Consider the following 25,414-nt stretch of genomic DNA (forward strand, 5'->3'; position numbering starts at 1 on the left):
CAAGCAATAATAATAAAACCTCTGAATATTTAAGGATGCCTTCTTACTTAGTCTTACTAAGGAATCCTTATGCTTGTAGAAATATTCCCAGGAACAATAATAATATTCTCATGCTTTAATTTCCTTTTATTAAAAGCTGATGACTTCAAATGGCTTTATGAGGAAGCAGTCTAGAAAATCAAGAAGTAGGGGTTTAAAGAATGGGTGCCCCACCCACACTTATGTCTCTACCTTCATCTGTGCAGAGGAAGTCAGAGGGAATGGGGCATTGGGGTTGTGGATGGGGCCCAGCAGGTTGGTAAGAAGAAGCCGGAAGGGGTAGGGAGGAGGGTTGACTTGATGGAGCAACTACTGGAGGAAGTGCTCAAGAGAGAAGGAACACAATACATGGAGCAGAAGGGGGTGATCTCTGAAAAGGCAAGAGGACAGTATGCCTACAAGACATTTATCAGTAGTAGGTAGAGGTAAGGAGGCAGTCAAAGATCATTCTAAGATGTTAAATATCATTTCCTGGGAGGATTGTGACTCCATCAACAGAAATAAAAGGGGGAAATAAAAAGAAAATCTGATTTTGTGGACAATGCAATAACTCTGATTCCTAGGAGAAAGAAAGGATTTGTAGAAGCTCCACTGTTACTTACCTCCAGACACACATCTCCTAGCAACCTCCCAAAGGATGAGTCCAAAACTGTACATGTCGGCCATGATGTACGACTGAAAGTGATTCCTATTCAAGCTCTCATCCAGCACTTCTGGAGGCATGTAGCGTTTGGTGCCAACTCGAGTGTTGGGCGGGATGTCAACTTCATTCGTGTCACTAAGGACAAAGTACAGCAAAGCACTATCAGCCCTGAGGAGGACCAACAAATAACAAATAGAAGTGACTCCTGAACCAGGGTTCAGTGAGACAGGGGAAAGGAGAGCCTTCCAGGGGACAACATTTCCTTGAAAAATATCTCTTGCCAAAAGTTAATATTAAATGTTCACAGGTGAAAACCCAGTGAAGATGACAATTAGAATGAATTTGCAACATATAAGATTGCATTACCTCTAGATAAAATATAAACTCCAAATAATTGCTAAATATTACTGAATGTCTAAAAAATACCTTCCTTCTCTTCATATTTTAATAGCTTTGCTTTTAAAATTGGCATGTGCAGATGCCAATTTGGTTTGAGACAGTATTTTTTAAGCCAAGTGTTATGAGACTGTTAAATCTACATACAGGTAAAAAGGGGGGGAAGGAAGGGACATCAAAGACTTGCAAGTGCTTTACTTTGATAAGCAGGGACCTATAGAAAAGCTTTCTATGATCACTATTATTTCATAAACCAAATAACATGCATTTATAATCAAAAGAGGAAAGGAATAACTGAATATAATATCTTTAGTTTCATGAAAATTTCACAGTGTGACCATTTTATTACTTCCCATAGACTGGGAGAAAATTCAGGATGGACAGACATCAATATGCACACTGGCATTGAGAAGCACAGCCTCAGCACAGGGAGCTGGAGCCAGAGTTCTGAACCCATGTCTCGAACCTATTGAACTACTATTGCTTGACAGGTTGAAAATCAAATGAGACGAGATGTGTAAAATCGCTGCCAGCACAGCACTAAGCATGTATGAGAAGATTAACAAGTACTACCTCAATAGGCACTAGAGGAACTAAGAAACTAAACCCCAGTTTTGTTTTGTTTTTGCTGAGGAACTTTAGCCCTGAGCTAACATCTGCTGCCAATCCTCCTCTTTTTTTTGCTGAGGAAGATTGGCCCTGAGTTAACATCTGTGCCAATCTTCCTCCACTTTATCTGCGGGTCGCTGCCACAGCATGGCTGATGAGTAGTGTAGGTCCATGTCTGGGATGCAAACCTGAGAACCTGGGCTGCTGAGGCAGAGCATGCCAAACGTAACCACTACCCCACTGGGCCAGCCCCAGTGAACCCCACTTTTGGTGGATGAAGCAACTATAAAACAGAAAAGGTACCAAAACTCATTTTTAAACTGAAGTTTGTGGAAAATCTTGAATAAACCTTCCTAACTCCTGATTCCCAAGAAGTGCTTTATTTTCTTTTCATTACACTCTACTGACTCTCAAGCATTTACATATTATTTCCCCTCAAGATGGAAAATGGTTACATACACCAAATAGTCCATTTATCATCTGCGTCACAGACAATACCAAACTTACCAAAACACTAGTTGCTTTTGGACAAAATCTCTGGGTTTGATCTTACTGCATTAATCTCTATCCTCTAAAACATAAAATATCTAGTGTCATTTGGGAAAATTTAAAGGCTGGCAGATGTTCCTCTCTTTATATCTCAGAACTGTTTACATTTACTAAACCTTATAAAGCTTCAATCTTAGAACCTTTTAAAATTCACTTCCAGCTAAAATCCTTAATCAGAAGCTATTCCAACAGACGTGTCACCAGCATACTCATTAGTCCCCTCACGATCTTCCAGGAGGAACTCTGAAGGAGCTATTTTCCTAAAATAGAAGTTAAAGCGTAAATTTTAAAAAATGACCCAAACTAAACAGCTGGTATTCCTTACCATCTGTAAATGCAGGTCTTAGTGTTGTGGGCTCTTTTCGAAGACCAGGAAAAGAGGTTAGAATGTGAATTCTTAGTATTTCCCAGCAAGATGTAATAGAATAATGCCATCTTATATTTAAATAGTAAATGGTAAGGGAAGAAAGTGAGCCAAGAAGAGGCTTAACAAAAACTGGAAAAACATCAGATTTAAAAGATGCTGCAAAAGCTCCACCTTCAATTGAATAAAGTAATTTCTTTCCTCCTCTTCTACCCGCGGACACCTCTTATGTGAGCACACAGTGGTATTTCATTAATGTGTTGTATGCATGTGTTATAATTTATCATTTGGAATCATCAGAGGAAGACGGTGGTGGGCCCAGGTAGAGAAGTCTGGCTTCTATGAAGAGAAACAAACATGAGGGCTTGCAGATGGAAAGAAGAGAACATAGGGCCTAAGTTAATTCCAGAACACGCACTGAGAAAGGAAACCAAGCACAGTCTTAGCATGGGCCCCAAAGGAGTGCGTGTAGGCCAAAGACAGACTCTGACCACAGCTGATGAAGACTTTAGGCAACTCCTTCCCATTCTCACTCTTAGCTCCCTGATGTTTTATTTGGATTTGGGAGGTCAGGAAGGGCTAATGAAATTTGTGACATGGACGCCTATTGGCAAACTGAAAGGTAACTGTTACCTGATGATGGAATTAAGACTTGTGATGGCTGAACTATATACATATTCATCTCTAACCTCTCATTCCCTCAAACACTGAAAAAAAGCACACAGTCAAGGATTTTGCTTGTCCATCAAATGGGCTAAGCATGTTCCCGTCCCTCCCCCGCTTCCTCTCCCCACCCAAGTGTCTTCCTAATAGTATTCGAATAAATATCTTACCTCAGAGTATTTGCATAAATATCCTCCTTTGCAGTACATAAATAAATATTCATCTTCCAACCTAAGCTTGTAAACTCATCTGTCATTGTTTGGTATGTCCCTAGAGAACACAGCCCCAATCATCTCCACTCACAGTGTGCTCTGCACACGATAGGTAAAGAATATACTTTAAACCAAAGGAGGAGAAGGTCTTTCTAGAATAAACTTCGCTATGGATAATTTAAAGAGAAATATGAAAACCTCTATTATATATAGACCATAAAATGAAACATTACATACAAGAATTTTGTTAAGAAAATTAATTTTGTAAGAGATGACTATTAACCTAGTGGCAAATGCCTTAGCAGTACATTTAAACAACAAACACGCTCACTGTAAGTAATTCATATCTGATATTCTAAAGTATCAGATCCTCCAAGACATACAACTCTGTCTCTTCTTCCCTCAGGAGCGTTTCTATACTTGAAAGTAATTAACCTGCATTTCTCTCTCAGGTTTTCAGAAACATCCTCTTACCTGTTCCCAAATAAGGGCAGAGAAAAACTGAGCTTCTATTAATCTTCAAGATCAAAAATAGAAACTAAAGGGATTTAACACAGCGCCAGCAAGAAGAAATGAAGAAAAGAGACAGGAAGTAGAGTCAGAGAGTGCGGAGCACGCAGGAAGAGGGCAGAGTCACGGAAGGAGAAAGAAGGCAGACAAGGCGCGCACTCCTTCAGCTTTCCTCGCTTCCTTTTCCATGGAGGGGCCGGGAGGCGCGAGAAGGACAGTCGGCAAGAAAAGATGGATACTGCACAAGGGGGGCAGAGCCAGAGAAATGAACCCCAAGCCACGCCTCATCCTACGTACTGCACAGCTACACACACACAGCCAAGTTATAAAGTCATGTACAGGAAAGATAATACCAACTTCAGGATACTGGTTATTTCTGGGAGGGAAAAAGGAGAGTGAAATAACGAAGAGAATGCCAACAGGGCTATCTCCAACATCGGAATTCTTTTCAGAAGAAAGACGAGGCAAAAATAAGACAAATTGTTAACATTTGATAATGTTAAGGTATTACATGAGTGCCTCATTACTTTTTATACCTTTCTATATGTTTAAAATATATTATAATTAAATATATTATAAATGAAAAAACTCAGCAGGATGAGGACCTAGAAAAATTTTCATTTCAAGGATTCAGGCACTTGTTAGAGGCATAAGGGTCTGAGGATCAAAAGTCGTCTAAATAAACTGGGCAAAATTACAGAGAAGATGAGTTTCCACCAGGGAGAACTGGAAATATTGCATCAAAGACATGGATGCTGTCTTCACGGCAGAGTAAACACGGCCTCTCTTCTCTCCTCCACGCAGAAGGGTGGGATGCATTTGCACAAAGGGGCCACGACTGAAGAGCTGGGTTTAGAGAATCACAGGGGCAGGCACTTTTACCCATTTATGTTTTTATACTTAATACTTCCAAGAGATCCAACATGGCTTTTGTCCCTGTTAATGTGAATACCAGTGTGATACAGACTTAAGTAGAATTGGGGGAAAAATATATATATATATACATATAATGTGAACAAAATAAACTAAATTAAGGGATTTGGGGTAAATTCCTCTCTAGGAAAAAACACTATTTTAGAATCATACTTTAATAGGCATTTTTCTTTATGAAGTTTAGGGAGAGCAGGGCTCAGACAGGATAAAATAAAAGCACCTAAAGTTTTCTTGAGGAAGAAACGAACAGTAACTTGGGAGGGTGGGGTAAGGGGCAAGTGAGCGAGGGAGAAGAGGGGCTCTCCCCTCTGGCCTAGGGTCGGGACAAGATGTTAAGGCCCTGAAGGAACAAAAAATCAGGAAAATTGTTCTGACAGCATGAATTTCATGATTAAATTCAATACCCTACAACATATCCCAGTAAAGATCTCTTCAAGCTTGAGCTGACAGTGTTTTGGGAAGAGCAGAATCAGCAGCTACGACATGGGGAACAGGGACAAGATACAGCAGAGCTATAGACTGGCAAGGCAAACAGGAAAGGCTCCTCAGGATGCCCCGACACGCTGTGGATGACACTGCGTCCCCGACTGTGCTGGGAGGACTAGGGACGATAAAGCGTAATTTTATTTGAATCTCAGAATGCAAGGTGTGCTCAGCTAGGATTACTTAAAAAGGCATGAAAACAAAAGTTCTAATTTCTGACCAAAAGCACTTGGATGTCAGTGGTATGATAAAGAAAATGCCAGCCGAGCGGAATAAGAGGTCTACCTTGATGACCAAAGGGCCTCCTGGTGTGCACACACTTTGAGTGGCTCTTCTCACCCAAAAGGACACAAAGTAAGTGAGAGTTCCCAAGGCAACTGCTTCAGGCAGGGGGAGTGGAGCAAAGACTCTGAGACTGTGAGACAGTGAGAGAGAAGAGAAGAAAGAAAGGAAATGAGAAGATATTCTTCCTCTTCTCTTTTGAAGGTGCCAGGATGGCATACCAAGGAAAGGATGGTGGCAGCAACGCACCCTGCTGGGGATGTAGTGCTAACATCATTGGGAATCTTGGCACATGGTGCTAATTTCATGCAGTTTTACTGTCTACAGACAGTGTACCTCCTTACTGCCTGGACCCAGCAGGCTTTCCGCAGTGTCCCCCTTGGTCTGACACTGGTGCCTAGAGTGGCGTGTGTGCACTGCAGGGGTGACAGCCCTGACGGATGGGATCATGGAGCTCCCGTGGGTGCAAAGAGGCTGTCAGCAGAGCCTCCAGCTAGGATCCTGGGTGGACTGGAGACTGGACCTGAGCTCCCCACAGGACTCAGTGGAACAGGGCATGCCTTATACTCTCGGCCACTACACACTGGATGAAGGGCAGGCAAAAGATGTTTATTTTGATGGCAGGGAATAAATGGGGTCTTTAAAAATATAGTATCTGTCTTAACCTTGTTTTGTATTAAATATCTTTCATGTTAATTACGCTTCCTAATTATAAATCCATAGCAGGAATTCTTTCCAGAGTGTCATGTAAAGGAAAAAGCCACTGCTTGGTCCAGCACAGCGTGCATTCCCACTGTACCATCAACTGAAGGCGGAGTTTCATGAGAGCCACGTGCAGAGCCCACGGGGCCCTGAGATGCCAGCTTGGGAGCTGAGCTGTTAGCGCCAGCAAGGTGGCTCTCCCTCACTGAGGCTTTGCACACGTGCGGGTGGTCTTCTGCTGGATGTTGCTGATGCCTAAAACAGAGAGGAAAGGGAGAGAGGGGGAGAAGGGAGATAAAAAGGTAACAGAGAAAGAGGAGAAGCAAACACTGTACACCTTTAATAATCTAAAAAGTTTTTAAAAATAAGAACTGAACTTTAAAGAACAGTGAAAGAGGGCAGGGGGGCAGAAGACACGTGAGGGAGCCCATTGGTTTGTCTGTGGCTGACAACTGATGTTGGAAATTAACTAGACAAGACATATGCTGGAAAATATGGCATCACCTCTTTGAAAGGCTAAAACGACCTCTGGGAGCATCAAAGGTCATCACGAGGCTTCAGAAGAAGGGGCGCCGCACATCCCTTCGTGTTCCTGCAGCATCTTGTAAGCAGCCACGGGACGACCCGCTGCAGTGAACTCTGCCCAGTCAGATGGGAACCAAGGAGGAGAGTTTTCCACAGCACTTCCCAACGGACTCACTGCTTCTATGATTAAATCCTGAGGGATCTCAGGGCTTCCTAGAAACAAAATTTTAGAACTAAAAAGTCTTCAACAGAAGGTAGGTATGGCTGCAGAAACCTCGCCTAGGAGTGCTGACTCTGCCACTAATTAGCTTGGTCTGTGACTTTAGCAAGTCATTTAGCCACATCACTAAAAAAAAAAAAAACCACTCAGTATACAAACCAGAAGCAGTGCTCAAAATAATGACAACAGAAAGACTGCGAGGAAATTCAGTCCCTCCTGGCTGGGCCCCTCCGTCTCCCCTCACCTGGACAATTTGACGATCATCAACTGGGAGATGTGTGTGACAGTCCAGTCTTCATTGTAGGTTTCCTATTTAAAATTTAATACCTGAGAAGCTCTAAGCCAGGATTTATTTTCCCCCTAAGAAAATATATTATTCCGACACCTAAGTACCAGAGGGGTTGCTTGATCCTCAGAGTGAAAAGTGAAAAGCCCTCTAAGTTCCTTTCCAGGATTTCACGTGTCATTGTTTTCTCCTCCAAAGGGAGGTTTGGGGTAATAGTAACGTCTGCCACAGCATCACCTGGATTAAATCTCTGGCAGGCAGGAAATGCATCAGCCCTTACATCATTTTCAAGAGAGCGCATGAAGAAACCAATATAGGACAAAAAATTTATATGAGCAGGAAATCTCTAAAGCACAGTCCACTCTCTCTGTGGCTCTCAACTTCCCTGGGAACCTCCCAGAAATGACCTAAAAGCCTGAGAGAACACTTACCATATAGAGACCAGGGTAAAGATTAAGTTCTCACAGGAAGTTCACATATGAAGTCTGAGAACTCAACACTGGGTTAGCTTTGACCCCTCTTGTAATAAAATGCTCTAAATAGCTGTGTGCACACACATGCACCCCAAATTAGGAAAAGAGTGGAAACCAAAGAAGCATATAAAGCAAGGTTTAAAAGTGAGGCTCAAAAATTGAGAAGAGCAAAGTTCTTTTGACACATAGAAAATAAAAACGTGAAAAGGACCTCTGATATTATCAAATGCAACCTCATTTAATGGAGGAGGAAACTGAGGCCCTGAAAGCTAAAATGGTCCTGCTGCTCCTCCTTAGCCATGTGAGGTCTGCGCATCCAGCGACCATTACAGCAGCACATCTGAGCCAGCATCCTCACATCTTCCCTCTCTTGATGAACTAGTCAATTATATGCCAGATCAACCTCTGAATTATCCTTTAAAGCATTCCCCTCCACTTCCTAGAAACAGGCTTTGCATGAAATTTGAGAGGTCATTCAATTCATTCCCTTACATTAATCAGAACTAAGTTTCAGAAATATAATAGATATGCACTTTCTTTATTTACTTAAAGTTCTATAAAGAAAATGAGTTCTCAATTATTGATGGAAAACAATGTTGGAATACCTATAATTTGGCATGGATGCTGCTCTCAAGATGCCCATGGCTAGTAGGAAAGATGAGGCATGTACTAAAAGAATTATAATATCAAGAAGACAAGAGCCAGGAAATTACTAGAGGAGTAGAGAAGATGATGCCATCATTCCTTGCTGGGGGATGCATAAAGTGACTTAAAGGCAACTCCGAGATTGGATTGCGGTACCTGGAGAAGCACGTGTATTCCAAGCTGGGGACTGTGCATGGAAAGCAAGGCAGGGGCAAACAAGTGCATGTGGAGAAAACCCACGGAGTTCAGTCTTACAGAAGAAAGCAGGCACGCTGGAGAGTCTGTGGGCTATAACACTAGAAAGGCGGACTCAATCCTGTGGGTGTAGGATCTCTGGAGCTAAGAAAAGGCGCTTTGTGTCTTCATCCTGTAGTCCACACAGAATCATTCATTTATCCGTTAGACAAAATTTTGAAGCAACACCTAAGTAAGGGGCACCAGGGAAAGGCACTAGGGATGCAAATTTTAGAAAACACGGTATCTACTTTCATGGAGCTTAGCCTCCCTTGGGAATGACAGATAAGCAGTCACTGATGACTGCACAACAGCATGAGAAATGTCACGATGGTATGCACAGGGTCACGGGGAGGATATAAGAAGACTGACTAAAGTCAGATTTGTGAGGGAATAATAATAGCTGTCCCAAAGGAAGATACTGTGAAGATAAGAAGCAGTTATCTAAATAGAGGAGGGGATGTTGGGTATTCAGGTAAAGAGAAAACCAAGTTAAAAACACTTGGAGGTATGAGAACATATAAAGTATTCAGAATAGAAACTACATTTTAACCCAAAGCTGTGGGAAACTATGAAGTTATGATGATGTCCAAAATTATGCTTCAAGAAAATACATCTGGGGGCCAGCCCCACGGCCCAGTGGTTAAGTTCAGTGTGCTCTGCTTCTTGGCTTGGGTCTGCGGGTTCAGATCCTGGGCGTGGACCTACACCACTCGGTAGCAGCCATGCTCTGGTGGCATCCCACATACAAAATTGAGGAAGACTGGCACAGATGTTAGCTCAGGGACAATCTTCCTCAAAATACATCTGGCAGCAGCATGTAGAAAAAATTGGAAATGGGAAAGACAAAGAGGAAGTAACTATAAAATGCTCTACTCCAGAGTCTAGAAAAATGGTAGAGAGGACCCAAAACTGCCCAGTTCAAGTGGGAATATTATGGAGACAGCATTCATTCAATTGAGCAAACCAAAAACTTAGAGAACAAAGGAAATATGTGGCATCTCACATTTTAGGATGGATCAACCCAAACTGGGAACCAGGAAGGAAAGCAGAGAGAGCAGGAAATATAGCAGGGAGAAAACAGTTAAGAGGTAGACAGCAGAACCCAGAGAGAGAGAGAGAAGGTGCACCTGGAATAACAGAAGGAAGAAGGGCTTGGGCGCTGTGGAGAGTAGAGCGACCATAGGAAAGGCTTCTGGTGACAAAGAGCAGGGGGGTCCCTTGGGAAAGGAGCTTCAGAAGGGAATGGAGGAGAAGCCAAATTACAAGATATTACGAATTACTGGATCAGGAAAGCAGTTACTCTTTGGAACTCTGGAGAAATTCAAGGGGAGAAAAGGACAGAGGCTGGTAATTTGAGAAACACCGTGGGAATTTTTTTGGTAGAGGAGATTTGAAAAAGGTTGTAGATCAGAAAAAAGAATCCAGTTGAGAGGGAGGATTTAACAATCTTTATTGGCAGGAGTTTCATATTTCTATCTTAAATTGATAGTACAAATCATCTCCTCCTGCTTTGTTTTGAAAGATGGAGGACCTCAATTTGCCATCCTCTCAATGCTGATGGCCTTCCTATATGTGGGGCCTATTACTAAATGACACCTCAGTCTTCATTTCTGGGTCAAAATACCAACCCATTAGTCTTTCTCATGAGTTTTTTAAATCTACATGGCTTTTCCTTTGTTCCCTTCTCCATATTCTACAGAGTCATCTGGAAAAAATCCACAAGAGGGCCCAACAACTTAATAAGGCCAAGCCTGAATTGAGTTTTTAAAAATGTAGGTATATGATGACCCCTCTATACCAGTGGTTTGCAAACTCATTTGGTTTTGTTTTCAAAGCAGAGAAACCATTTCTTTCAATCAAATCATGTGCAAGCTAAAAGCAGCTGCTCGCTTAGAGGGAGGGTAAGCAAAAGAGAGCCCTAACATTAGGCACCCCCTCCCCATTCTGCAAAGGCAGAATGACCAGTAGGTGTCACTCCAAGAAGCCCCCAGGGGGCTGAAGACCACCGTTCATAACACGTGCTGGTTTATGTGTCCAGTGCCATAGTCACTGCTTAAGTGACAATATGATAGTGCTGAATCATGGCTGTGTTTCCTTATTAGTTTCTAAATTTTTCATAGAACACCTATGCAAGTTATCTATCTTTTATCATGCCAAAAAAACCACAGTCTTTATCACTTCATAATCTGTAGATCTTTCCTGAAACCTTCTCCTACTTAAAAATGTCACACAGAATTGTGATCACATAATCCCAGACATTAGCTACCTCTTTTCTGAATAGCTTCATGACAGCTGCGAACTTAATGTGAACACTGTCTGGAAGCCAGTTCACTGATGACATCAGAAACAATGGGACTGACCCAAACACTCTGTGTTGCAAATAAAATGTTTCTTCTTTTTCCCTCCAAAGAAAAGTCAAGGCTAATAAAATTCCCCCTCCACTAAATATCCCAGAAGCTCTGAACTACAAAATGTATAATCTATAAAAAGTGATAGAAAAGATTCATAAAAAGCGTACTGTACACCATGATACTAACCTAATAAATTTAACAGCCAGGCCCAGGTCAGCTATACAGCAAGTTCCATTTTTCTTCACCAAGATGTTCTTACTTTTCAGATCTCGATGGGCAATTGCTGGTTTGCCTTGAGTACTAAAGATTTCAGTGTGCAAATGACATAAGCCACTGACAGAAGAATAGGCTAACTTCAGCATGGACTTAGTGTCTAGTGTGGTGGACTTCAGATAATCATAGAGGGAGCCATTTTCGTGATAGTCTGTGATCAGGTACAGCTGGGTCCAGGACCCTGTGCCTTTGATATCTGCAGCAATGAACCCTAAAAGGAAAAAAGACAGAAAGGTTTAGAGCAAAGTGTTTTCTGAATATTATAAGGAATAATTCACATTCTCAACTATCATTCTTTGTCATAGGGTTTTTTTGCGTAGCATTTCATTCAGTTTTCTGATTACGCCTATGACAGTATTAAGTTACTAATACCAATCAGAGGCAATCAAAACAGTACAGGTAGAGAAACATTAAGAGTTTGTATCTGAAAACATGATCTTTTTCCAATCAGTAGTTGATATTTAAACTATTTTAAGTTAACAGTAAATAGTTCATGGTATTATAGTAACACATAAGCCACTGTTTACAAAAACAGGGTCCTGAGTCAAGGCGGACATTCCACAATTAGCTTACCCTCTTTCCCCTGGAATGCTCCAGCTAGATCATTTCTAACTTGAGAAAATAAAAAGGAAATCAATTCTGGATATAAATAAACCCAGCAGATAAAATTCCTGTAACTTTTCACAACATTTAAACAAAAACGTGCTCCTGCAAATCCCGAAGAAACCCTAAGAAATTCTGGTATTCCATTTACATTTCCTGTCCCAGAAGAAAAAAAACATTTGAGCGTATTCCATTTCTAGTCCACCATTCCTTCGTAGAAGAGTCTTAGTCATTCCTCCTGTGAGGTCTCCCATTAGAAGCTTATGACGTTCTTGGGCTCGTGCCAAGAAGAAAATGTCTCTATATTTCATAACAGGTCTAGACAGATGGGTTAACACGCAGAGGTTAACAGAAAAACAGAGGATAGCTAGGAAACCCTGAACATTGCTCTCCGACTTCTACTCACCCAAAATGTTCTCATGCCTCATCAGCACCGTCTGATAGATTTCTGTCTCTCGGAACCAGCTGGCTTCCTCAGTGGTGAAGAACACTTTCACAGCTACCTTTTCGCCACGCCACTTTCCCATCCAGACTTCCCCATAGCGACCTTTGCCAATCTGTTTCACCATCTGAATCTGCTTCGCTATCGTCCTTTGGACCTGTTCAATCCCAAAACGCTCTGTTAGTATGCTCACAGCACTCCAGATTTGTTTAATCTTTTTTTTTTTCCAGAAAGGAAACAATTACTGCATGTAAAATATATTTAGTCAGTAGTTTTTCTTTATATAGATGAGTTATTAGTATTTACTAATTCATGCTGCCCTCTTTGAAATGTATTTGAGATGGATTGTGGATTCTGAATGTTTGAAACACTGCTTCCAAATTATTAAATATTCCATTCTACCTATTACCACTTTCATAGAGAAAAAACCCTGAAAGCATTCACAGTAAGTGGCAGAAGAGAATATTTTTCACTTCCACCACTATAGTGCCATACTAGATACTCTGAAGGGACTCATGCCACTATACACTTGGATAAAATATAACAAACAAACGTCTATTGCATTGTTGGGCACACAAAGAAATAAAGGAAATCTCCAAGCAGGGAGGGACGGAGGGAGGAAGGGAGGGAAAGAGGGCGGTAAGAGTTGAGACCAGAGCAGGGAAAGATAAGCATTAAGCATATACAAAAGCCAGGTTGCTGTCTGGGGAAGGAATAACACCAACACTGGGATACAGAATACAAACTTCGACTCTTTAAAATTAGAGAAACTGAAACTAGGACCCCAGCATGAAGCTGGGACCACTAAATGATACTAAATTTGCCCTAGGGTGGTAGCTCACCATGGCTCCCAGCAAACACAAACACAAATCCTCTCCTGAGGAAATCGTTTGCAGAAAACTTCATTCCATCACGATGATGAGATACAAGATACTCTGAAGGAACTCTTGCCACCATACCACTTGATCAAGGGTAAAATATAAGAAATAAAAAACTGTAATGCATTGTCGGGCTCCCAAAAGAAATCTCCAAGGAGGGGAGGGAGGCAGGGTTGAGAGGATGTGCGGTGACGGTGGGAAAAAGGAAAATGGAGCAAGAGAAGGAAAGGAGAGAGGAAAAGAAGATCCCAAAGTATAAATTCCTTAAAACAAAAGGAAATAGCCACTATAAATGAGAGTCGAGAGAAACAACCCAAATAGATATTAAATCTTCAGATTACAGATACCTGGAATTTTCAGATACGGAATGCTAAGGAACGCAACATGAAACATGTAAAGAAGTAGAAGATGGAATGAAAAACAAGCAAGTAGCAAGAATTATTGAAAATTATGCTTTGAAGTGGAACAGTTAACTAACACAATCGAAAAAGTAAAATGGAAACTACACAATGTTATAAACCATCATGGTCTCAATTGAAAAAAATGTAAAATGGACAGGTAAAACAATAGCTTAGAGCTGGAGAGAAATCTAAGCTATAGAGAGCTCTGAATAATTAGAGAGTGTAGTAGAGACAACGAGAAAAAAACATGACAGTTAAGTGGCATAGCGGTTAAATGACTCTTTATACATGCTCTTTATCCCATTCGCGCTTACAGTAAAATATTTTAAGAACTCCATGACTAAAAGGGCTAAATAGTGGTGACTATTTACATAATTTGTGAGATATACACAAAGAACCCAGCACAGAGCTCTTATAAGATCTGATCAGAACACTGGAACATACTTTTTTGCAGATATATGCCTTGCCTCAAGTAAGCAAAGTGTTTCTTTTTGTTTTTGCACATTTACGGACCATGTAATTACATTGAGTCCACCCAGATAATCCAGAATAATCTCAAGGTCAGTTGATTACTGATCTTAATTCCCCTCTGCCATGCAAAATAACAGAGTCTAGGGATTAGGAGCTGGACATTTTGGGGCGCCATTATTCTGCCTGCCACAGATGTCTACCAATTAGGATGGGTTCTGTTTTTGCATGACGGCCGATTTTATCAATTCAAGAGGTAATGCCAGCTATTGCCAGAACAATTAACAGCACTAATATCAGACTGAAAGCTTTTTGGGAAAAGAGTCTTTTTTAAAAAGTTTTTCTAAGAAGATTGAAAAATTCAAGCATTGCTGACATGCAATTAAGCCACTCAGCCTGAAGGAAATAAGGAACTCCCTTCAGGAGTCAACCTGCTTTGTGAGCAAACCGTCAGTCTATGTCCATTCCCACGTGAGGGGACAGAAGCACCACGAGCACTGAGCGTTCAGAGCCAAATCCACAAGGAGTTAACTCACTGACCTGAGAGGAGACTTTCTCCATTTGTTAAAGAAATATTATACTTAATTCACAGCATTGCTTCTGTAAAGCCATGGAACATTTCCTCATGTAAATAGTTTTCCATCTGCTTCTTTTCTAATGATAACATATCTTCTTATAACTTAATGAAAATACTGATGAAATTGGCAATGCTCGAAAGAATAGGAATAACTTAGAAAAAGTCTCACTAAATTATATTCAGAAATTAAAAATACACTTGTATTTTGAGATTTATTATAACATCAACAACCTGAAAATATAACTTCTCTAATACTGAGACTTTTTCTTCACTAAACTAGGTTTTATAGGCTCTTCCTTTCCATCCTGCCCCTATCAAATACTCTTCTTTGTTTTATTTAAGCAACATTTGGTTCACATCTCTCGAACATTAAGAGCAGAGATCCTACAGGCAGAGCATCTGGGTTTGACCCCTGGCTTCTCCACGCTGTAGCAGCTGACCATCTGGGCCCAGGTCCCGATGTGCGACACGGGGTGGATTTCTGGTGCTGCCTCACAGGGCTGCCCTGAGCATTAAATGAGGACACAGTTGTAAAGCCTGGTGTCTGGCCAGGACTGGAATCCTGGCAATCTGGATGCTTTAACCACTGTATGCTTAACAGCCAAACACTATTTTTTGGTACCTAGATTATAGAAATAAAATGATATTTTCATAGATATTAAAAGTTGGAGTTGAAAGCTTTTTAAAACACATGGTTGAGCAGTCCCTTTAATCACTCAGGTCCTCTACTGAGGACACAAAGGGAACACAATGTGGTCTCCCCTCTTCAGAGGGGACACAGCTAAAGACACAGCTGCACGAACGCCAGTCCCAGCATTGTTTTAAACTGCTGCAGAGGTAATATAAGCAGAATGTTACGACAGAAGATAAATGGACCGGCTCAGCCTGGGGTAAGTTGCCATAGAGATAAAACGGAGGTAGCCTTGAGCCTTAAGTCTGAGGAACTCTCCAGAAAGATATTACATTTGCAAAGACATGGACTTTAAAAACACATGTTGTATCTGTGAAACAATTGCTCGAGGCTGATGCTAGAGCTCAGGAGCAGGTGGGGAAAGGTGGGAGGAGAGGGGTGCCTTACACGCCCAGCTAGGAAAGGAGGCCCATGACACCGCTGGGCATTAGGATGTCCTATCCAGGGAAGTAACACAGAAAGGTCAAGAATTTTAGAGAGATAACTCCACAGTAATAAGAAAGATGGGTTAGAAGAAAAATAGTTTTCAATTCCAAGAGCATAAGTATCTGATTCATTAATAGCAAAGGGGATTTTGATATTTGTACTTTTCTTTTTAGAAAAAGTATAACAATACAGATTTTTAAATAAAAGAAATGCATTTGTATATATTAATTAAATTCTAAAAATAAAAGTCAAGCAATTTGATAATACAAACTTTTACCTTAAAGGAATTTACATCCTAAGTGGCATCAGCTTGGTCATAATGACCCCCTCATAAGAGCTTTTGTGTCTGGTCTATTAACTCCAGGGAAGACGTTAGTCAAAGCACGCCGAGTTTCAGTTATGCGGGATGAACAAGTCCTAGAGCTCTACTGCACAGCACGGTGCCTACAGTTAACTACGGTGTATTGTAGTCTTAAGAATGTGCTAAGAGAGCAGATTTTATGTTGTGTTCTTATCATAAAATAATAATAATAATAAGCAGCAAATAAAGACGGCAGGAGGAAACTTTTGGAGGTGATGGATATGTTTACGGCCTAGATTGTGGTGACAGTTTCATGGATGTATACTCACCTCCAAACTCTTCAAGTTGTATACATTAAATATACACAGCTTTTTTGTATATCAATAAAAAAAGATTTATAAAAGAAATTCCTGGCTCGAGATTTTTAAAAATGTTACTTTTAGTACTAAATAAAAAGTCACCAAAGGAATCAAGTAAACAAGACGTTCAGTCAGAACCAGACAATAAAGATTAGGAAAATCCATCTTAAGAGTTTATTAAGGAAACTATTTCTCATTAAAATTGTTATTTCCATCCTGAGTCCCAACAATCTTTTTGCATGGTCCATAAAGGGACCAAATGTTTTCCTCATTAAAGCAAGTGCCTTGGATTCGGTATATATTTTCTCCAAGGTTGGCAGTGTTGACCACCAAAATATTAAACCTCTCCTGAATGGAAAAGCCAAGACTTCACTGGGAAACATAAACCCTCCAGCTGAAATGCAGCCTTCTTCCCTTGTGGGAGGACTCAGGTCCCAGTTGGTTGTAATACTTCGCCTTCAAAAGCCAGGCCAAACTGCAGTAATGCTATCCTTACTGAAAGCAGAGGGAAGATGGCCCCACGCTGAATGTTTGCTAATCTGCTCTTTACCAGAACGTCTGAGGGGCTGGATTGTAACCATATACTGACATTAAAAAACAATCACCTTACCCCCAACATGTCAAAATGTTATCAGGAAGTCCTCATCTGAGATCTGATGTCTAACTGACTGCACAGAGCTTTCTCTTTGTCCACTGTCCTATCTGCTTCAGTAAAATGAAATCCTGTCATTACTGACATTTCCTCCTAGAAGACATTTCCTTCACTTTCAAGATGTGCTCTTCTCATACCAGCAGAGGGAGGCCTGATCCGCTTCCCGAGCTCTGGGACTGCTCAATTAAGTCTCTCAGGGATTCTCCGGGAGGAATGTATGTTTCGTCCTGTTCTAACCCAATGCTGTACCGAGGTCTGGTTTCTTGTCTTTTATACCTAAAGATGCATAAAGGAAGATAGTCTTAGACACTAGACTGCAATGATGGGGCAAACACTAGAGAAAAAAAAGAGTCATCACAGTAGGTTTTATTTTAGCACATAAATATGATACAAGATTAAATGCTCAGTATTTATTACCCTTAGTTATGATTTCCAAAATATAAATCACAATTATTTTGCTAACCTATTTTTTAAAATAAATTACCTGATTTTACTCAGTCTCAATCATGTATAATTTTTCTTCTCTCTTCCTTTCAATTGCCTATTTCCAAGGAGGTTACATTCCCTTAATGTTTCTTTATAGCTCCAGTACTCATTCCCTAAGATCTTTCCCTTTAAGGTCCCTAATTAAATAAAGATGCAAATTTTTGGTTTACAAAAGACATTACAGCTAACTCTCTCATCTAAGGTAGTATAAAGCGATAATATAGATAAAAGGAATAAATTAAAAGTTTAAAAAATTTTGTCAATAATTATAATGTCTCTGATTAGAAATGGATTTATTTCAATCAACTCTCATTTGCAGAATAGTATCATAAATGAGTATTACAAAAGGCAAATGCTGTGAATTTAAAGGTGCTTGATATTTCACAAACTAGAAAATAAGTTCTTAGGTGACATAAAATAATTTGTAACTGCATATTTTAATATAGTAACCGAACTTATTTTAATAATTAATGTATAAATTATCTTTAAAATCTTTCAATACTAAGGGGAAATTGTTAGCTCAGGAAATAAGGAATTACTCAAGCAATTCTAAGTTCAATTTCTCTGCTTAGAATAAAACCTCATAATAAGTAGCTCCTGAATTCCCTAACTACCCACATTTCCCCAGGGGTGAAATGTATCTGGATGGTTTTGATGTTTGAAGCAGAAATGAGATAGGTATCTATTAATAGCTTCACTGGGACAAATGTTTATCAGTAGTAACTGATATTATCAGTGAAATCTATGATCTAATTGGGTCAAAGAAAGCTGTGGTGAAAACATCAACAGGTAGGATAGTAGGTGAGGAAGATAATATAAACTCAAAACCCTACATCTGCATGTTGGAAACTTACCTGAAGTAACAGAATAAAATGATAAGGACCAAGAGCAAACTACAGACGGTCACAGAAATAAGTAAGGCCTTGTGGTGTATAGGACCATCAACAAAATCTGAAATTAAAAAGAAAGAGAGACATAATATGGAGAATATTTTCACTTAAAAATTAGGAAGCAACTCTTTCCTAAAAGTACTTGCTAAGCTCCATATGCAGGATGTGAGAGGTGCTTTCAATCTGCTAATTGATAAATATATATATACACACTCAAAATTAAGTCAGTCCAACCAGCATCAATCATTGTTCACTAGGCACTTGTTTCAAGAGCACGCATTTCTTCCTCTCCGGAAGGAATAACACAGAACACACATACTCAGAGTGAACAAATGTAAATGGATCAGTGCCCCTAAAACACCAGCAGGCAGTTCATCTTTATTTCAGATCCAGCTGATGGGTTTACAGGCTTTTCTCATGTGGTTTCTGAAGCATTCTATATCACGAATCTGGATAAAAATGAATCTATATTCATTGTACATAAAACACAAAGTCATCTTATGATGGATACAAAGGGACAGAATTCCTCAAATGTTGTCAAATATGGAATATATGGATATGCATCACTTTAAACAAAGATGCCCTTCAAAACTACACAGCTAAATTTTTCATAAATGGCATCATAGTTTAAAAGAATGAGTATGGTCTACTCAGAGAATTACTGTGTCATCCTTTTAGAGAGCAAATTATTAAATGTTATTCATGTTGTTTTAACTCCAGGTCTTGACAAATCAGATTTACTTGCAGCATGATTTCTCAAACGTGATAGAAATAAGAATGACTTGGTGAGCTTTATACAAATGCATATTTACTGACTTTAACCCCAGAGATTTTTATTCAAAGCATTTTATTTTTTTAAAAATCCCAGGTGAATTACATGCAGGTAGTCTCTGCAAAATATTTTGAAAAAACTGACCTAAAACTAGGTGCACTTATATAATAATAGAATTAGCACCATTCTCATTAAGGGCACCAAATATCCTTGAGAGAGTAATTACTGTTATTTAATTTTAAAAGGTATTATTGTAAAAAGTTACTATGGACAAGAGGTTTTCCAACTGTGCTGAAATCTTTTAACTGCATGGACCTTATCCCACCCAATGTAACTTTTTTTTTAATTAAAAGTATTATATGTTCCATAAAGAAACCTGAAAAGCACCAACTAACTAAAACAAAATAAAAAAAATTTCCACCACCTCACTACTTAGAAAAATTACTACTAACATTTTAGTGAATGCCTTTGCAATATCATTTCAATGAATAAAACCAGTTCATGAGCAAAATGCTTCACACAAAGGCATTATATACACCCACATCCACAGAAGCATTTTCCACAATAGCTGAAACATGGAAGAAACCCAAGTGTCCACTGACAGACGAAGGGATAAGCAAAATGTGGTTCTATATACACATATGGAATATTATTCAGCCTTAAAAAGGAAATTCTGTCATATGCTATAACATGGATGAATCTTGGGGACACTATGTGAAGTGAAATAAGCCAGTCACAAAAAGACAAATATTGTATGATTCCACTTATATGAAGTACTTAGAGTAGTCAAAACCATAAAGATAACAAGCAGAATGGTGGCTGCTGGCTGGGCTGGGAGGAGGGAGAATGGGGACGTTAATGTTTAATGGGTATACAGTTTCAGTTTCACAAGAGGAAAAGAACTACGGAGATGGATGGTGGTGATGGTTGCACATTATCTACATATTTAATACCACTGAACTGAAGGCTTAAAAGTAGTTAAGATGGTAAATTTTATGTTATGTGTATTTTACAATGAAAAATAAATACAATAAAAATTGGAAAAATGATTATAATTGCTTTATAACTATACAATTTTCACTTGTAATATTGTGAACATGTCCCAAAACAATAAATTTTTCTTCTGCAATGTGAGTTTTAAAGACTATCTTGTATACATATAGACACATCTTAATTAGAAAGTCAATCTTCTAATGATGTATATTTAGGAGATTGTGAAGATTTTGCTATAATACAACTTTGCTGTAATACATAAAATTCTGTGATGAATACTCTTACACGTACAGCAATGTACATGTCAATGATTAGTTCCTTAATTTAGATTCCTAGAAGTAGAATTATTAGTAGAAGGATATACATTTTAAGGCTTTTCATACATATTATCAAAATATCCTTCAGAAAGATTATAACAACTTTTACTTCACCGTCAATGTGAACATATACTTTAATTATTTTGAAATAATTTCAGTGTTAGAGAAAACCTGTAAGGATAAAGAACTCCAATATGCCCTTCACAGAGATTTCCTGTTTTTAAAATTTTACTATATTTGCTTTATAATTCTCTGGCTCTCTCAGTGTGTGTGTGTGTCTACCTCTCTCACTATATATAAAAACATGTATATATATATATTTTTGTATTCATGTTTATGTTTATTTAGTTGTATGTATGTATAATTTGTGGATCATTTGAAGTCACAGACACAATGTCCCTAACCGATAAACACTTCAGAATGCACTTCCTAAGAACAAGGACATTGTCTTACCAAGTGACAAGGTAAGTCTCAAAATCAGGAAATTAACATGAACATATAAAGTGAAAATAAATCTTTGAAATATTTCAGAGAAAGTTTGGATTATTTATTAGACACTAAAATCCACAGTTCTTTATACTAATTTCTTGTCCAAATCTTGTAATGGTTAATGTTATAACTTCTTATCAGTCTAAAATACATGTTTAATAATTATTTATGATCTACAATACTTGCAAAATATTAATAGAGTAGTCTGTATCTGAAAAGACTAAATAAGAGACCATTAAAAAAAGCTGTTTTATATTAAATTCAGGAACACTGCCAATGACCCAGAAAAAAGGAGTTCACGGACGTGACCCACTACAGTACACGTCCAAAAAGCCATTCAGGATGTAACACCAACAGCAGATGCAACCGGCACATGTGTCCTCTGAAAAATGTTGCTTAGGAAATCTTGAAAATAACTTGTAGGCTCTGAAAATTCAGCAGGCTAAGATTTTACACAATGAATTGTCAGTAAATTTTCCCTCTCCCCCCGCCTCAGGTTATAGGCAAAGTTAACAAATAAACCTGAGGTGAGCACCATACCTCCACCAGCCAGGGGGTGAGTCACGATGTCCGTACAGATACAGGCGTACAAAGAGCACGGCACACAGACATGCAAATACTGTCGCTGGAAATTTAGCTTAACATGGATGTCCCACTTCAAGGATAACAAAAACGAAAAGCCAGATTTTGCAGAAAACCAAAGAGAATGCTGGATAGTCAATCAAAACTAGAGGAGCTAACTCCATAAACACAACATGTTATCAGTATATGAACACAGAGGACTTTTTCATTCAAGCGATGTAATTTTACTACAACTCTCAGCCTCATCGCCTTTTACTTTTCCAAATGCAAAATACACTCTGAACTGTAAGAACGCTGTATTTATTACTCATCTTGTTGGATTTCTGATTTATGACAGCGATGAGACCAGAAAGGATCTGAGGAATTCTTCCCTTCCCATCAAGCACGTCTTTTTAAGGCTAGCATTACCTTCCCATTTTCCTTCTTTGCTCCAATAACCCTCCTCCCTGCAGCCCCATCTACTGCCTCCTTGTCTTCTGTCTTGAATAGCAGGTGATCCTTATCAATAAACCTTTTGTTTCTGTTGGTCACTCTGGTCATGTTTTCATCTGCCATTACCTGTGCTCAGAGCCTTAACAATGTAAACACTCCCGTCACTGCCAGGGTCTTGGAAAGTGAACCCTTCCAGATCCTATCAGGAAAGGAGCAGACCCGCAGTTCTCTCTAGGGCCGCAGACTTCTACCTGTGCTATCAGTCCAAGTGCTCAGGGAAGTGGAACGGAGAACTCTCCAGGGAAGTCTGGCTCACTGAGAGGCAAGTAGGAATCACCAGGGCTTCCTAACAAAATAGCATTCTGTCACTGCTGGTCTCCTCTCTGATAATGAAGTGGTTTGTGAGGACTTAAAATGCCAGGACTATTTTTATAAAGTTAGAAGATAGTTCATAACTGAACCAAGAAACAGAAGAAAAAACATATATCTAGAAAGAATCATGGACATAGGATTACCTCAAGGAATCTCTATATGTGCTCTCAATGTTATAATCATGGATAAATTGGAGACATCTTCCTATTAAGAGAGCACGAAGTGCCTGAAAAGCATATTCTTGTCAGAGGACTTTAGTCAACAAATAATATTGCACTAGTAATTTGCTTATATCATCTATTGGGATTCTCTCTTATAGTGACATCTAGAAATAAATTCACTATAAGAACAAAGATATAATAGTCTAGTTATTTTCCTCCATAAAATATTTAGGATTATATTTCCTGGTAACAAAGGAGGTAACAACAGAATTTTAAAATCCAGATTATTGTGTTCGATGAGAAAGAAACAGACTGTTTCTCAATTCCTTTCATCTGTCCCAAATATAAAGTTAAACAGAAATTCCAAAATAGTTAGGACCTGTACATTTCAAGAAATGTGAGAGCCACGCGCCGCCAAGGAACTTAGCTCAGACCCGCGTGCTGGTTTATGTTGCCACGGACATAACAGACGTCTCAGAAGCAAGTCTGGCTCCTCTTTGCATTCTGGACTATCACACATCCAACCCATCTGTGTGGTGGAGGGTAAGGGAGCTGTTTCACTGGTTAAATACCTGCTACCTACAGCATTTAATTTGTAATTGGCAATAACTAAGCTAAACAATAGCATTTTAAAATACATCTGTAAACTGCACAGAATGTATTTTTCAACTGAGTAAGAGAAGAAATAGGATAAACTTGAACTTTGAAAATACTATATAATTTGACTTAAACTACATTGAAATTACCATATTTCAAAACAGAATATTACTTATGATACATTTTCTATGAAGTACACATGTAGTATATATGAGTAATTTCCATATTTAAAATACAAACTTATACCTATTTCAAAAAATCGAATGAATGTTGATTTTGTAAAAGTCAGATTAGAGGATCCCATTTAACAAAGCAAGGGCTCCTGTTCATTTCATTTTAATACCAGTTTTCCACTTTAAGTGTTCATTTAAAAAAAAATGATAAAAAGAAATGACTATAAGAAGTAATTTTTGGGGAGGGAAAAAATCTTCATCAAATTCTCTTGTCTGTATGCCCCTTCAAGAGAGCAGTTTACTCACAATATCTTGGTCAAACCATCTGATGCTGCGAGTCTGGGTACACATCGCTCCTCCCTGCATCCAGTGCCTTTCATCGCTGATTCTGCGGCAGGGAGCCAGACAGCAGGCCACCACGACCTCTGCCCACCAGCCTCTCCATCAGAACAGACATCTCTTCCTCCTCTTAGCACCAGCTGCAGTGTTACTGGGCTCCCCAGATCATATTTTATTGTTTATGAGGAAGGTGCTGCATTTGATCTCATTACTTTTCTGATTTCCTCCTTCAGGAGAAAGAATGTTACCCTAGGGCTATCCTGCTTTGCTGGTGCTGAAATGGAATCAGCAAAGCAGAAGGAAAACTGTTATCCATCAAAGAATTTAAGCTGCATTCTGGCCACCCTGCATCTTCTTTTTGGAAACAGAAGATGACAAATAAAATTTCAAGGACATAAATATACATTGATAAATATTTGTTGAATGTGATCGCATATCTCTAATTTCCTGCCAAATGCACCTATGTTTAAAAAAAAAAGAATCTGAGAAAACTCTGGATTGGTAGAAAAGGCTTTTGCATTTACTTGTTTCCAATAAGGACAATTTATTTGTACTCATTTACCTTTACACTTAGCACTTGTCTGATCTCTCATAACAGAACCTCACCTAAGCCTGTTATTACTTAGCACCTAGTAATACAGATGCTTTGTGATAAGGTTAATCATTTAACTTTTTTGGAAGAGCAATTATTAAAGAACAAGAACAACAACAAAAAATGGTGAGCTGGATTTTTCAGCTCTCTATTCTTTTAATAACACAGTCTCCGCTTTATAGTAATTTGACATATAGATTTATAATAAATCTACTAAATAATATATAATAATTTACTTGGCAACACCTAGTGCAGCCCTTCTCAAAGTGTGGGTTCTGGACCAGTAGCACCAGCATCACCTGGGAACTGCTTAGAAATGCACATTATTGAGGCCCACGCAGATCCAGGGAATCAGAAACTCAGGGTGGGGGTGGTCCTCTATGCTTTAACAAGCCCTATGGGCGACTCTGATGCACCTAAAGTTTGAAAACCACTGGCCTAGTACACACCTGGGACTTAAGAGATGTTAAATTAGAGGGCAGAAGAGGAAAGAGAAGGAAGAGGGAGAGAGTGAGCGAGCGCACATGCAAGGGAGCAAAGCTCTAACACCATATTCTGAGACTAGACAAAATGTTTACCTGTGCAAGGCGAACAGAATAAACAGAAGGCTGTGAAGTAATCATATTAACTGTTTATCAATTCTTATGTGAAATGGCTAACTTCTCTTGACGTAGAGTGTTCTGAGTCTTAAATAGGTGGAAGCATTTTGTTGGGAACGCCATGCGGAGCTCTCTGTGGCAGTCAGTGAGATGCCGTCCCTGGCCCATTTCCTACCTCCACCACTTCGGCTGTGTCACCTTCACACAGGACTTAACCTCACAGTTCCTCAGCTTTCATGTCAGTGAAATGAGGGTAACAGTAATAATAGTGCCTTCCTCTTTGGGTTGTTATGAGGATTAAAAGAGTTAGTATATGTAGAGTTCTTACAAAAGAGCCAAGTAAGCGCTCCATTCACAGTAGCAAATACCACAGTTATGATGATGATGGTTTTCATTGTCCGTAGGCCAGAAAATTGGTCTAGGCTCA

The 25,414-nt window shown here is 39.3% G+C and overlaps 1 protein-coding gene across 27 annotated transcripts in view; it reads right to left on the minus strand.

The window, feature by feature from the left end:
* BMPR1B (bone morphogenetic protein receptor type 1B) overlaps nucleotides 1-25,414 on the minus strand; it is a 377,788-nt gene that overhangs the window by 8,418 nt on the left and 343,956 nt on the right. For all 27 annotated transcript variants that reach the window (XM_023637699.2, XM_070262233.1, XM_023637703.2 and 24 more), the window contains 5 exons: nucleotides 18,534-18,630; nucleotides 17,331-17,469; nucleotides 12,405-12,597; nucleotides 11,309-11,606; nucleotides 642-817 (listed from right to left, as the gene is read on the minus strand). In XM_023637699.2, coding sequence (XP_023493467.1) covers nucleotides 642-817; nucleotides 11,309-11,606; nucleotides 12,405-12,597; nucleotides 17,331-17,469; nucleotides 18,534-18,630 — 903 coding nt within the window. The remainder of the gene's footprint in view (nucleotides 1-641; nucleotides 818-11,308; nucleotides 11,607-12,404; nucleotides 12,598-17,330; nucleotides 17,470-18,533; nucleotides 18,631-25,414) is intronic.

This window comes from Equus caballus, chromosome 3 (assembly GCF_041296265.1).
Source record: "Equus caballus isolate H_3958 breed thoroughbred chromosome 3, TB-T2T, whole genome shotgun sequence".
Classification (NCBI taxonomy): domain Eukaryota; kingdom Metazoa; phylum Chordata; class Mammalia; order Perissodactyla; family Equidae; genus Equus; species Equus caballus.